This window comes from Vigna unguiculata, chromosome 4 (genome assembly GCF_004118075.2).
Source record: "Vigna unguiculata cultivar IT97K-499-35 chromosome 4, ASM411807v1, whole genome shotgun sequence".
NCBI classification, from domain to species: domain Eukaryota; kingdom Viridiplantae; phylum Streptophyta; class Magnoliopsida; order Fabales; family Fabaceae; genus Vigna; species Vigna unguiculata.
This window is the reverse complement of record NC_040282.1, coordinates 41,825,368-41,839,462: the sequence shown is the minus strand read 5'-3', so window position 1 is coordinate 41,839,462 and position 14,095 is coordinate 41,825,368. Positions and strand designations below refer to the sequence as shown.

Here is a 14,095-nt window from a genome sequence, read left to right as displayed (position 1 = left end):
TAAAAATACATAACTCATTTATTTTTATTTTATTTTTACCAATATATCAAATTAACCTTAATTATTTCCAATTTAAAAATCTCACTGCCAATTAATACAATATGTAATATATATTACATAAAATTATAAAATGTTTTTTTTTTAAATGTCTATAATTTATTTTAAAACACGTCTTATAACAAATATCATTTGTTAAAATAAAAGTAAAATGTAAAAAGAAAATAAAAAAACCCTTTCCTAGATGAGGAGATATAAAATAAGAAAAGAAATAAAAATAATTTAGTATTTTAATAAACAAAAACTTGTTTCCAATGGAATCGAAAGGGCTTATTTATAATAGACATAGATGCACATATGGTATTCAATATAATATTATATAACAAAATTAAAATTAAACAAATCAGGCAGGGCATTTGGTCTAGTGGTATGATTCTCGCTTTGGGTGCGAGAGGTCCCGAGTTCGATTCTCGGAATGCCCCAAATTTTATTTTTTTTCATTTTTTTATTATCATACTTTTAGGTTTTCAATTTGCATTTTAATTCATGAATTATTTTATTGCTAAGTCTTGCACTAACCCATTCTTGCTAAAAAAGTTAAAAAGTTGGTAGGACTTGGTTGAATTTCAGTGCTGAATTTAATGCCATTTAATTGTTGTATTTTCGAGTCATGAATTTCAACAAATTCTTTAGTTTTGGTTCTTTTACAACATAATAAAGGGAATATGAATGGTGAGTTACTTATAAAACAAAAAGTTAAAGTTATTTAAAAGTCAAATTTAAGTGTATAAGCTATATGTCAAACTTTATGATTTTGAAAAAGTTTACTATTGAAGTATGTTTAGATGACATAAAATTTAGGATCTTGAATCATAAAAAATATATATTTTATCTTAGGAACATTAACAACTAAATAAAATATTAATAAAGTATGGGTGTTAAAAGAATGTTAAATGAAAGAAGATTGCAATAACGTAAGAGTGATGTGATAAAAGACGAAGACTAAAATATAAATAAATATTTTATTGGGACTGAAATGAAAAGAAAAAGAATTAAGGGTTAAAAGTAAAAATTCAAAAGTTTAAAGCTTCGAGCCAAAAAATAATGCACTTGTGAATCCTTATATGCAATTATACAATGATCATTTGTGGCTTAACAAATAAAATCAAAATGTTAAATACAAATTTACGGGGGACTAAAGTAGAAAAGAAAGATAAAAACATAATTCAGAAATTTATTTGGGCCAAAAGTCTGTTTAATCATTAAATCAATGGTAATTTTGTTTTGCAAATTCAATCTCACATGTTTTTATCTTTTATTTTATTTTCAAAACGAGAAGAAAATTTGTTTCCATGGGATCAACTAAAACTTTCATTCCTTCCTTATTTATTACTTTAATCTGTAATAGTTAAATAATATGAAAATTGAGAAAAAAAATCTTATTTAAATAAACATAAACATGGTTGATTAAAGATGAAATACCAAAAAAAGAAAATCTTCATAAATAATAAAGAAATAAAAAAAAACACATATAAAGAGTGAAAGTAGGGTATTAAGATAATACCTAAATTAATCATTTCATTACATTTTTTGTTTTTCTCTCCGCCGCTGAGTTGCTCTCATCTTTTCACGCATTTGTTTCGTATTCAGGTAAATAAACTTTTTTTGTTGATCTTGTCTCTAATAATCTATTAACTCATAATCTTTTACTCTTTTTTTTATTTATTTCATACTTGATTTTGATGAACCCTAAATTATTTCTCTTAATTTGTTAATTTTTTATTGATTTGAGTTCTATATATCATAATTGATTGTCTTTCTCTGTAATGGTTATATATAATCAATTTTTGTTGGCGATATATTTGGATTATAGTTATAAGTTAGGGATAATATACTACTGTTAACTTTTATCCCTTCTTACTGTATTTTTTTTCTTAGTGAATTAAAAAATCTTTAGAATAAATTTTAGTATTTTTTTTTCTTTATAATTAACAACCTACAAATTCACTTTATTTTTTTGTTATTTCTCTCTTCCTTCTGTATCTACTTCTTTGTGTTTCATAAAATTTAGTTAGGTGAGAAATTAATATTAGAGGATATAAATATAGTACATAAGGAAAAAATACAATATGTTTGGTTAGGATAAAATCATTGAATAAGAACAAGTGGGTTTGACATATAATGTGTGATGCATTGGAAATTGCATAGTAATTTGGTTTTATGTGAGTGGTTAGATAAAAAGATAGGAGAAACACTAGATTGTAATTAAAAAAATTCAATTTTTTTTCTTTTTTTTTTCTCGAGTTTGCTTTTTTTCATTTTTTTCATTGTTAAATTGAACAAATTTCTACACATATATTTAATTTATTCTTTCTAATTCTTTCTAATAAAACAAAACATATATAACAATTCAATAAAGTAAAATACTTTCTTTCATCTCTTTCTTTTCTTTAGTTGGAATGCCACCTAACATAACATCAATTATCTAAATTAATCAGGGTGAAATATATTTTTATCCATTATGTGTTTTACTAATATTTTATTTTGGCTCATATGATTTTTAATAAAATTCATTTATTTTAATGTATCAAATTTGTTTCATTGTTATCTTTTTAAAATAGTTATCATTTATGACAAATAAATGAGTATTTATAACATTCTCTATAAAGTAATCTAGTGAAAAAAATGCATCATCTTCTTGTTGGATAAAATGATGCACAATTCTCCGACTATTGTATCAAACACATGAGTTAATGCGAGCTCAACCCTCGCACTTATCGAAGACCTTCGAGCTCCATCTTGTAAGAGCAAATATGAAAACATTGTGCACTTGTCGTTGTCGTGTATCACCAACTCTGCAATGCACCTGTAACTCCAACCACCACGAGCTCCACCTTGTTGGAAAACAAAGACGCTAACCATCACGGGTCAGCCACCACACTAGATCTTGTCGTCCAACGGAAACCACGAGAGCAAATCCACAAACTCAGCAACTACCAGACCTCCAAGCGAACACCAAGCAATCCCAGGTCCACGAGATACATCGCACGGACAACCAGAGTAGATTTGTAAACAACAAAGAACTCCATCCACGAACCAGTTGCAAATTCACCAACACAATGCTGACACTATCCTTCTATCAAATTTCTCATTGCGACTTCAACAACTAAGGATGATTTTCCAACAACAAGGAATTAATATTTTCTAATGTGGAAGATCAGACTAAGCTCCAACCATAGAAGGATACACACAAATAAATCTTGATACCACCTGTTGAGAAAAACTCATCAATTAAAAATATTATCGTCTTTACCCCCAAAAAATCACCTTATGAACACAGAAATAAGATAAATACAAGGATACACACAAATATAACATGAAAAATTCAAATACGGGAAAAAGATCACAGGCGTTGTCCAAAGACAATTGGAGAATAATCACTATGTGCAAATTTTTACAACACGCACAAACTACACTCTTGACTCTTTAAAGTACACTCACACTTTCCAAAGCAAAAATTTAACTATATCTCATATCACCATACTACAAGAGTATAAGAAAAATCAAACACTAACTCAAAGTGTCTTTGACTAAACATCATGGACTTAGAATCTATTATATAGTCACTATTACTCACTTCCTAATGATGTGAAACTTTTCAAGATGTATTATTTTCATCGGCCTAAAAAATCTACATAAAAATTAACAAATTCAACGCTTCATTTGTGTCTCAAATAGGTGTTAATATCTCTTGATTGACTTCATACTTGTAGTTGTACTTCACATATATGCATAAAGTATCTTTGTTATTAACATCCATTTCTTTTACTAATGACACTAAGTTTAACATACATTGTAAAGAATGTTTTAATATGCCTTGTCATAATTTTCATTAAAATTCTCAACTTTACTTTTATGCTTACTAAATGATCTTACAAATTAAATAATGAATTTGTGTCTTGTATGTTAAAGTAGCTTATTTGAAACATCCACATTTAGTTGCTTAATACTATAATGTTTATATGTTTGTTGAATGATAATAAGTAGATGTATTTAATTGTCGGTTTGTTGATACGGTAAAATGTAACCCACAAATATAAGTTACTCACAAGTTATTATTAATAAATTTTATTCAAGCATTTTTTTAGACCTATGAAATTGTAATTCTTTTTAAGAAGATTATATTTTTTAAAACTTATATTATGTGATAAAACGAATTTAAATATTTAAGAAAATCAAATATTTGATTATATAATTTTATTTGAATTATACATTGAAATTATTATTTTTATATGAGTTTATATTTTAAAATTCTAATTTAAGAGTAAAAAATATTTATAAATATTCATGAGTATTTATGTATATAAAAAAATTTGTTTTTGATATCTGACTTGTACCTAAAGTAACAAAATAATTTTTATAAATGGAATAGGGAAAAAATAAATACCCATACTAATGTCTTTGATCAATTTATCTTTAAATGATATTAATTAAGAATGACAAAAAAAAACTTTTATATGGGTATTGTTTGTTTTAATTATCAACTTATTTCTAATCTATAACATATTGTTAGTGATTTCTTTTTTGAATACATTTTTATATCAGGCAATCAAAATAAATAAAGAAAAACAATAATAATTGATAATTATTTAAAATACAACTTTATAAATTTATAATTTATATTAATATTTATGAAATCAAATTTTTTTCAAGACGGTTAATTTATTTAAATTTATATTTTAGGGAAAACCTATTTATCCCAATAATTTACAATACAACTTTATTCATACTTTAAGATGATTTTCGTTTAAGTTCCTCTCTTGAAAAAGAAACTTTAAATAATTTTATCAAACGTCTTAAACTGATAAAAATGATCTCTTTCGTTAGGAGAATTCTGAGATAAAAAAATGACAAAAAACAAAAATAAAGATTTTGAAGAGACAAAACATTGAAACAAGTCTTAGTAAAATAAAAACAAGGAAACAAATTTGATGAAGGTAATTTCATCTTACAAAATAACCAATTTTTTCACATTCCCTTTGTGTGAGGACAAAGATGGCGTGAAAATAAAGCGTGTAGTGTTTTTGTTATGTACTCTCGCGAGTTTCTCTCTCTCTCTCTCTCTCTCTCTGAACGCAACACAGCACACCATGAAACGTTAAAATATCATTCTGGTTCTGTGACAAAGACAATCTCATCCCTCACTCATTCCACCATCTGTAATATTTCGTTGAGTCTTGTGCAGCAATAATGAAAATCAACAGTACCAAGAAAGAAAAAAAAATTGGCAATGAACTTAATCTGTCACCATCTCGAGAATCCTCGATATTTTCAAACACATTCCATAACTAGAAAATTTCCCTCTCTACTATTTCTCTCTCACTCTACTTAATAATGTAGCTTTCATTGCAGTACTAGTACTTTTTTTAAATTACTTGATTATTTCTATTTGTTGAAGGATAAAGTTTCAATATTTATATATGTATTTTTCAAATTTATAATACCCCACAATTTCATTCTTCTTTCTCAGGTCAATACGGGGTATTAAGGATTCTTCAGGTATTCTCTTCTCTTTGTATTTATTGTCCGTTCTTTTGATCATATAAAAAAAATTACTACACTAAAGGTTTTACTGTTTTTTTTTTCCTTGTCTGTTCCTTTTGTTGTTTGGTAATAATTTATTGTTGTTTTTCTTTAGTGGGTATTGTTCTTGCTTCTAAGTTCTAAATCCCCATTTTGAGTTATTTTCATTCTTTCTTTCATTTCTTGTAACCTAAAGCCCTAGAAATGTGAGTGTGTAGAAATGTGGACATGTGATGATTGCGGTTTTTTTTTTTTTTTAACATGTCTTTTGGTGTTCTTTTTTTCAGAGTAGGTTGATTTTTGTCGAGAAAAATTTGATCTTTTTTCAAATGGGCACGGATGAAAGCGACAGCATGGCACCAGGTTCATCTCCTGTGCAAGAAAGTGTGAGCGTGGTTCGAGGTTCAGAGCAGGCGAAGGAGGTTGGGGAAGTTGTTGGGGGTTTGAGAAGTGAGGAGGGGTGCGGTGGGGTTGCTGTGAATGGGGGTGGGTTTTCTAGCATTGAAAACCAAGGTTTGGGTGATGAAGGGGTTGTTGTTAACGTTGTCAATAATAGTAATGTATTGGAGGCCAAGGTTTCGGTTGTGAGCGGAAATGATTGTCAAGTTTTGACTGATTCTGAGGTGAATGGGATGTCCCCTTGGCTGGGAATGCAAGAAAGTGATATGAGCACAGTGTTTTCTGGTGACGGAACTGAGAAGCTGGATTATGATTATGCATCTGAGAAGATGGACTATATGTTTGCTTCTGAGATGGAAGAGACTGCTGTTTTGAGTTTGGATGGATCGGTTGGGGATGGTGGAGAGCATGGAAGTGAAGGAGGCAAGAGTGGTGAGGAAGGAAAATATGAAGCTTGTGATGCCGATAATGTCACTCTTGCTTCGGAGAGTAGAGTTGCAGAAGTTCCTGTTTTGAGTGGGGATAGTGTGGTAGAGGCTGGTGCTGAACACACAATAGAGAGGAAGGAAGGTGAAGACTGTGATGGGAACATAGGGGTGGCAGCTGCTGTCATGAGTGTGCAAAGTTTGTTAGGGGTTGATGGTGATGACAGAAGAGAAGAGGATAAAAGTGAAGAGGGAGGTAAAGATGAAGATTGTGATGGGAATGATGTGATTACTACTTCTGAGAGTGGACCAGTAGAAGCTGCTATTTTGATTGTGGATAGGTCAGTAGGAGTTGGCAAAGAAGATGTAAGAGAAGAAGATATCGGTGGAGAGGAAGATGGTGATGGGAATGTTGTGACTGTGACTTCTGATAGTAGGGTAGCAGAAGCTGCTGTTTCGGGTGTGGATGCTTTTGTGGGACTTGGCAAGGAAGATAGAAGAGAAAAGGGTATCAGTGAAGAGGAAGGTGGAGACCAAGACCGTGATGGGAATGTTGTGACCATTTCTTCTGAGAGTAGAGTAGCAGAAGCTGCTGTTTTGAGTGTTGATAGTTTTGTAGGAATTGGAGGGCAAGAAAGAAGAGAAGAGAATATACGTGAAGAGGAGGGTAAAGATGAAGACATTGTTGCTGTTGCTTCCGAGAGTAAAGCTGCAGAAGCTGATGCTTTAAGGGTGGATAATTTGATAAATGTTGGTGGGGAAGATACATCAGGTGAAGAACGTGATGGGAATATTCTGACTCTTGCTTCTCAGAGTGAAGTTGCAAAAGCTGCTGATCTTAGTGGGGATAGTGTGGTAGCTATCGGTGTGAATGACAAAACAGTGGAGGAGTGTGAAGACGGAGGAAAGAAAGCAGAATGTGGTGGGAACATTGTGAATATTACTTCTGAGAATGGAGTAGAAGATGCTGCTGTTTTGAGTGTGGATGGTTCAAAAGTGGTTGGTGTTGGCAGTGAAGAAGTAGAAAAAGACAAAGATTGTTCTGAGAACATTGTGACTGTAGAGGTTCCAATTGCAGAGACAAGTGAGAACATGGATGTGGATGTGGAGGAGTTGAGTGATGAAGGGTATGGTTATGCTGTTGGTGATTTTGTTTGGGGTCAAGCTGAGAGCCAACTTTGGTGGCCTGGCCGGATTTATGACCCATCTGATGCATCCGATGCCGCATTGAAGCTGAAACAAAAGAACAGACTTCTGGTTGCCTACTTTGGGCATGGAACCTTTGCGTGGTGTCATCCATCACAGTTAAAGCGTTTTGAGGATAGCTTTGATGATATGGTTAAACAGAGTAGCTGCATCGATTTCACCAATGCAGTGCAAGAAGCTGCAAGTGAGGTCGGAAGGCTTCTTTCTATGAAGCTGAGTCGTTTAGTCGTTGACAAGAAAACAGGTTCTGAATCTGAATCTGAATCTAAATCTACTCTCCTACAGGGGAAAAATTCTGGAATCAAGGAAGGTGTTGTTGTACCAGAAACTGGCATAGATAGACTTTTATATAGTCAATTTGAGCCAGCAGAATTACTTTCTCATGTGAATCGAATTGCACGAATTATTGATAGTGGTAGTAGTATTATGGAGCTGGAGATCTTAAAGGCTAGACTTTCTGCATATTATCTGTCAAAAGGGCATAGATTACCTGATTTTATGGATACCCAGCTGGTGCATGGAGTTGAAGATAGTCTAATGGATGAAACAGTTGCTGTAGAGAACATTAAAAGTACCGTGGAAGCCCCGACTCAAGGACCATTTGATGAACTGGGTCATTCTCCAGGGCTTTCAGGGAACATATCGAACCATGTTAGAAAGCAGAAAAGCATTGCTGAGATTATGAGGGAGGACAAAGATGTTATGGTGGAAGCAATTGGCTCAAATGGTGGAAAGAAGAGAAAAGGTGGTGAGGATGGTGTGTCATCTAAACCTGTTCAGAAGAAAAAAGAGTTGCTGCTTCTAGACACTGATGAAGATGTGTCGAGTGCTGAACATTCTGCCAAGGAAAACAGTGGTAGCATTGGCTCATGGATGCAGTCAAAGGAGAAGAAAGAAGTTTCAGATGAAGGGAAGAGCGAAGAACGAAGCAGGAAGAGTGGTTTGTCTAGAGAAAGGAAGAAAAGTAAGTACTTGTCCCCTCCTTTCACTGCTCCAATCAGGGGGCAAAGAGAGGAAAGTATTGAAGCAGAATCCATTACAGTATCCAGAAAAGTTAAAGCATCTCAGACAAGTGCAGTGGCTGCTGTTCTGCAATATCCTCCAGTTTATATGGGGAGGTTTTTTGATAGCTCAAGTTACCAAACTGAAGAAGATGATGGGAAAATGGTTATTGATCCAAAGAAAATCCAAGGTCATGTGGAGGAAGTTCTGTTCCAAGTCCGTAATGCAGCTATTAGTCCTCAAATTCGTAGGGAAGGCACTTCTCTTGACCAATTTGTTGACTTCACTTTTGCATTCAGAAGTTCATTATATTCTGAAGGATCTTTACGTAATGTGTACGAGAAGAATGAGCCTGGAAGGAAAAGAAAGAAGCCAGAATCTGAAGAATCACTGAAACAAAAATCTGGTACAAAGAAGAAAAGAAAGGAAAGTGGTTCAGGTAAGAAGGATGCTGCTGGTGAAAATGCTGAAGGTGCTGTTCTTGTTGTTTCATTTTGCCCAGGAACATCTACGCCTTCAAGATCTGAACTTATCTCAGTGTATAGTAAGTTTGGAGCTCTGAATGAAGCAGAAACAGATATGTTCTGCAATGACTACACAGCTAGAGTGTGCTTCCTGAGAACCTTTGATGCTGAAAATGCATTCAACCATTCTAAAAGCAATAACCCTTTTGGATCTTCTGATGTAACTTTTCAGCTCGAGTATTACTCTGAAGGATCAAAGTCTGAACAAGATGGTGAAAGATCAAAGAACACACCTTTGCTAGCAGCTACACCACCATCGGTTGGTGAAGCATCGAGATTGATCTTTATCCAGAAGAAGCTTCAGGGTCTGACTTTGATTCTTGAAGCATCATCAGGTGACAAATCTCCCGATTTGATGGCTAAACTACAGAGTGAGGTGAAGGCTCTTCTGGAGGATGTCAACCAAATGGTTGAAGCTTCTCTGTTTTAGTCATTATTTAGCAATGATTAGGGTAGGTTTTGTGACAATATGCCCTTCTTTTTTGGTTTTGTCGTTGTCTGAGGCCCCTTTTTGGTTGACCTTGGCCTAGCTTTATTTGACATAAAGTTAGTTGGTATAGTTTGATGCGGGTCATGACATTTGGTATTAATTTTATGGACATCGACATCTTTAGACTTTTCATTCTCATGGTAGTAATAATCAAACAGCTTTTTACTTATAAAAAGGTTATTCTATTCCGTTCTGATTATTTTCGTTTGGTTCGACACTTTTTATGAAGTGTGTTGGTAATTGATAGAAGCTTCGAATGTTCTGATGCAAAATTTTCATCAGATTCTTAAGCTGCTATTTAAAACCCAACCATCTCTATCTATCTATATCATATTTTAACAATGGTTTGTAATAAAAAGTCGAGACACGTGAAGTGAAGTGCAATGTTGCTTTTACACAATTCCTTGAAGAAAAAGATTATGGTTTTGGTAAAATAATGCCTGCATAACATTTAACAGCAATATAATAACAGCATCCAACTTACAGAATTACAAACACTTATGAACACAACATAGAAGATAAAAGGAACAAAGGGCAAAGAAGCACCAAAAGTAGGTTTTTCTGTTGTTGTTTCCACTACTTAATCTTGAATGGTATTCCATTTTTTTTTCTTATAACCAAATACGCAATGGTAATCTATCTTCAATGTCTGGTGTATCAAAATATCAGTCATCAACAGGGTCCTGGGGAGTTTCATCAGGTTTGCGTTTGATAGTAAGCACAGGGCATTCAGCATGCTTCCAACAAAATTCACTCACAGTGCCAACAAAAACCCTGCAGAAGACGTTAAACATAATTCCTCAACAACACATCTCAAACTAAATTAAATTCTAGGAACTTTAATGCACTCCAAATCTCAGCATTTTTAACAAATAAGCAATTGGGGCATACTTTTGAAAAGGGCCAAGACCTCGGCTACCCACAACCAGAAAATCTGGCCTTAGTCGTGTCACTTCATGACATATTACTTCTTTGGGATCACCCTGCATTATCCATGCTTGGCAGACCACCTATAAATACAACAAAGTTTAGCATGCGGAGAAGAGTGTTATAAATAGATCTAGTACATAATAAATTTCATCCCTGAAGTTGTAATCTCTTCTTAAATTATCCCTAAAGTAAAATAAACAACTCAAGTAATCCTAAAAGTACTAAAAAGCATGCTAAATATTGGGTTTTGAACCGTAAAATACATTAATTAAGGGACTAAAGTGATGAATAAAAGGGATTACTTAAATAGCAATTACTGAAGAAAAAGAGTATTAATTCAAAGACAAAGTTGATAGTTTATTCATTATCATGCACACCGTCACTGAATAAAATAAATTTAAGTAATATCTAATCAGATTTGATCATTTTTTAGGTCATCATATGTTCATGATTGGATGCGTGCCTAAACATATTTTACAGTGATAATTTTTTAACCTATTTCACTTAGCATGTGATCTAAGAAAGAAGACAGGGACTAGATCATTCGGGAGTTCAATAGAAAACCATTACCCCAATTTCATGACACCTATTGACAAAGTATTCCAGCAGATGAATCCCTCTAATTCTATCTCTCTGGTTCATGTTCCTAAAATCTTCAGGTGATGCGTATATACTGTCTGTGTCATCAAAACCTAGAAAAAAAAAAAGAGAATAAAAACAGCAGCACCATCAGATTACACGCTCCTTTCACTTCTCCTAGTACAACAAAACATAAACACCCCACTTCATTAGCTGCAAATTCAAAGAAAAAGGATCAAACAAATCACAAAACACCACCAATTATCATCATAGCATTCTCGAACTCAATCTATACTCAGTAAAATAAGGGCACAATCCTTTTCCTTTTTCAAATCACACATAAAAATAGTTAGAGCTAGAAATCAACATTTGATGAATGAAAACATCGTTCCTTTTAATCTATCCCGCCCAAGAAATAATCACGGCCAAGTCAGGTAGAACCATTATGTTTTCTTTTTCTGAATAATTAACATCAATTTTTTTGTAGGAAACTCAGTTTCGTAGAACCAAAACTTGAGTTACTTTTTGCAAACTCAAGTTTCACCCAAACTTAAGTTTACAAATTTTAATCCAAACTTACACTAAAAACTACAAGTAGATGATTTTAACTAAATACTCACATGATCGGTCCTAAGTTGAAGAATTGATTTTGAGTTAGAAACACTTTAATTAGCTTTCACATTCAAAAAAGAATATTTTATATTGAGTTTTACTACTAACCTAAAAATTAAAACAAATCACACACTTAACAATCAATCTCACTCAAAATCAAATTAGCAAAGGTTCAATTTCACCAATATTGGACCCACTCTAACAGAAATTCTAGGAATCACTTAAATCGAACCACCACTAACGTAACAATCTTCACACAATCAGCAAAGAACAATTAAAAAATAGAGAGGGTGAGAGAGAGAACCATCTTCATCAGGAACTTGAACGTGAAGAAAGAAAAGGTTGAACGCAGAAACGTTGTTACGAACAATCTTGTTGATGGTCCATTCGAAAGCCCCTCTGCTGCTGATCGAAGGGTGAGGGTAACCCTTGATGCTCGACTCGTTCACCGCCACCATCACCCGAGTCACCTCGTCCCCCATCTCTGAGTCAACTCGCTTCAACTCACTTCAACTCGCTTCGCTCTCTCCTTCTACTTTGACCTCGCGCTTATATTGAACGACCACAGAGGCGCCAGCGTGATTAACCACCCCTGCGCAGGGTAGTCAATTTCTATCCGATTTCGCTAAACTGCGCGCGGACCCTACTTCAAACACGGTGCGTCGTTTTCTTGTACGAGTGATAGTGGGCCCTGAGTCCTGGGCCACGAGTCGTGCTGTCCTTTCTTTTATTCCTGGGCCGGGGCCCGAAACATCGAGAACAGAGCAAAACGACAACTTTCACAAAATCACATGCAAAGAGTTAAAAGGAGATAAATTTTTCATGTTTTTTCATAAAATACTACCTCCTTTTAATTTTTAAAACCTAAATATTAATAGTTCATTTTTATAAATTACTTCCACTTTATGATTTAAAAAATTAAACCAAGATAAAAAAATAAATGCATAACAAATAGTTGCTACTATTTTATAGAAAAATAACATATTCAACGCAAATATTTAAAATGTTTTCTTTGACAGAAAATAAGTTTAACACGTTTACGTTAACCATCGTTGAGCATATCCACGTGCATGTTGTATTATAATAATACAATACTTTGCGTCTAATATAAAAGTCAAATTAATTATTTTAAAAATTTAATTAAAGTACCCTTGTTTGTATTATCATAAAGTCACAGTGTTTTATAAAACCATAAGTTTATGATAATTGTTTTGAAAATTATATCCAAAATAATTTCTAGTCATGTAAAAAATGTAATAAAGTCCTTATACTTGTTGTATTAATAGTTAAATTTACATTCTTATTACTTAAATTTTTTATACACACATCTAACAAATACATCGCGTATTTGGACATTATTTCCCTGTTCTATTTATTAATAACAAAAACAATTTCCTATAAAACTACCATTTATTGATTATATTTTGCTATCTGCAAAACCTCTCCTTGTAATAACCAAAATTAACATAACCATGTATTTTTATGAATAATAAAAATGAAAATGTGATTTCTTTAGTTATAAAAATTTATTAAGTTAATTATCATACTATATAAATTAAAAATTACAAAAAAACGATTATTTTATTGATAGATTTCATAAAACTGTATGCCTGTTGTTTTTACTTTTGTTACTATAAAAATTAGGTATTTTTAAGAGTTAAAAAGTTAACTTTTCTATGAGAAAATGTGGGAGAGATTATTGTACTGAAAAACATGTTGAAAGGAATCCAATGAAGTATTTATATTTCGAATATTGTACTATGTTGATATTATTATTCCAAGATGGGGATTTAATTTGGTGTTGGGATCTAACATAACACAAATTTATAATATATTAATGGTGGAATATGTTTGTTGTTCCTTAACTTTAAGTAAAAATTAGAATTACTCCATCTTCCAAATTTTGACCCAATTTAATCCTTCAACTTTAGAATCGCTAAAATTTAGTTCTTTCAATCAAATTGTGTTAAGTTTATTTAACGTTTCAAATGGCAATTCATGATAGCATTTGAGTAGTATACACAGATTGACACATTTCTGTTTCAATGTTAGCTAAGAAATTATCATGAAACACGTTTAAAATGTCAAATAAACTTAATAAAATTTGGTTAAAATGACTAAATTCACACATTTATAAATTTAAGAGACTAAATTAGGCCAAAGTTTTAAAGAGTGACTAATTCCAATTTTCACTAAAAATTAAGAGACTAAAGACATATTTAATCATATTATTAATCGATGTAAAGTTCAATCCTTAAAATAATATCAGAGTCATCTAAAATTCATCATAATAAAATTTGTTGTTTGTTAGACTTATTATATCATTCGTTATCAAATTATTATTGTAC

General features: G+C 32.3%; 2 protein-coding genes and 1 non-coding gene across 4 annotated transcripts; 2 read left to right on the top strand and 1 right to left on the bottom strand.

The window, feature by feature from the left end:
* The first annotated feature begins 407 nt into the window (after positions 1-407).
* On the top strand, positions 408-479 carry TRNAP-UGG. The gene has a single exon. It is a non-coding gene; the product is annotated as a tRNA-Pro (tRNA).
* Positions 480-4,987: 4,508 nt separating this feature from the next.
* On the top strand, positions 4,988-9,758 carry LOC114182210. 2 transcript variants are annotated; one of them, XM_028069025.1, is made up of 2 exons: positions 4,988-5,556; positions 5,868-9,758. In XM_028069025.1, exon 2 carries the CDS (start codon positions 5,910-5,912, stop codon positions 9,564-9,566), a length of 3,657 nt encoding a protein of 1,218 aa, XP_027924826.1. In that variant the 5' UTR covers positions 4,988-5,556; positions 5,868-5,909; the 3' UTR covers positions 9,567-9,758. The 2 variants fall into 2 exon arrangements, with proteins under 2 accessions (XP_027924826.1, XP_027924827.1); XM_028069026.1 differs by lacking the exon at positions 4,988-5,556 and adding an exon at positions 5,624-5,786.
* Positions 9,759-10,049: 291 nt separating this feature from the next.
* Positions 10,050-12,354, bottom strand: LOC114182703 (universal stress protein A-like protein). Its single transcript, XM_028069629.1, has 4 exons — positions 12,052-12,354; positions 11,127-11,248; positions 10,518-10,636; positions 10,050-10,400 (listed from the first exon to the last, which is right to left on the bottom strand). The coding sequence occupies exons 1-4, from the start codon at positions 12,227-12,229 to the stop codon at positions 10,292-10,294; spliced, it is 528 nt and encodes a 175-aa protein (XP_027925430.1). The 5' UTR covers positions 12,230-12,354; the 3' UTR covers positions 10,050-10,291.
* Positions 12,355-14,095: the final 1,741 nt, after the last annotated feature.

What these genes read in the sequence shown, in the direction of transcription:
- LOC114182210 (XM_028069025.1), top strand. Translation starts at nt 5,910, where the DNA reads ATGGGCACGGATGAAAGCGACAGCATGGCACCAGGTTCATCTCCTGTG.
- LOC114182703 (XM_028069629.1), bottom strand. Translation starts at nt 12,229, where the DNA reads ATGGGGGACGAGGTGACTCGGGTGATGGTGGCGGTGAACGAGTCGAGC. An exon ending in ATAGGTGTCATGAAATTGGG is followed by an intron (nt 10,637 to 11,126) that starts GTAATGGTTTTC and finishes TTGTATTTATAG; the next exon opens with GTGGTCTGCCAAGCATGGAT. An exon ending in GGTCTTGGCCCTTTTCAAAA is followed by an intron (nt 10,401 to 10,517) that starts GTATGCCCCAAT and finishes CGTCTTCTGCAG; the next exon opens with GGTTTTTGTTGGCACTGTGA.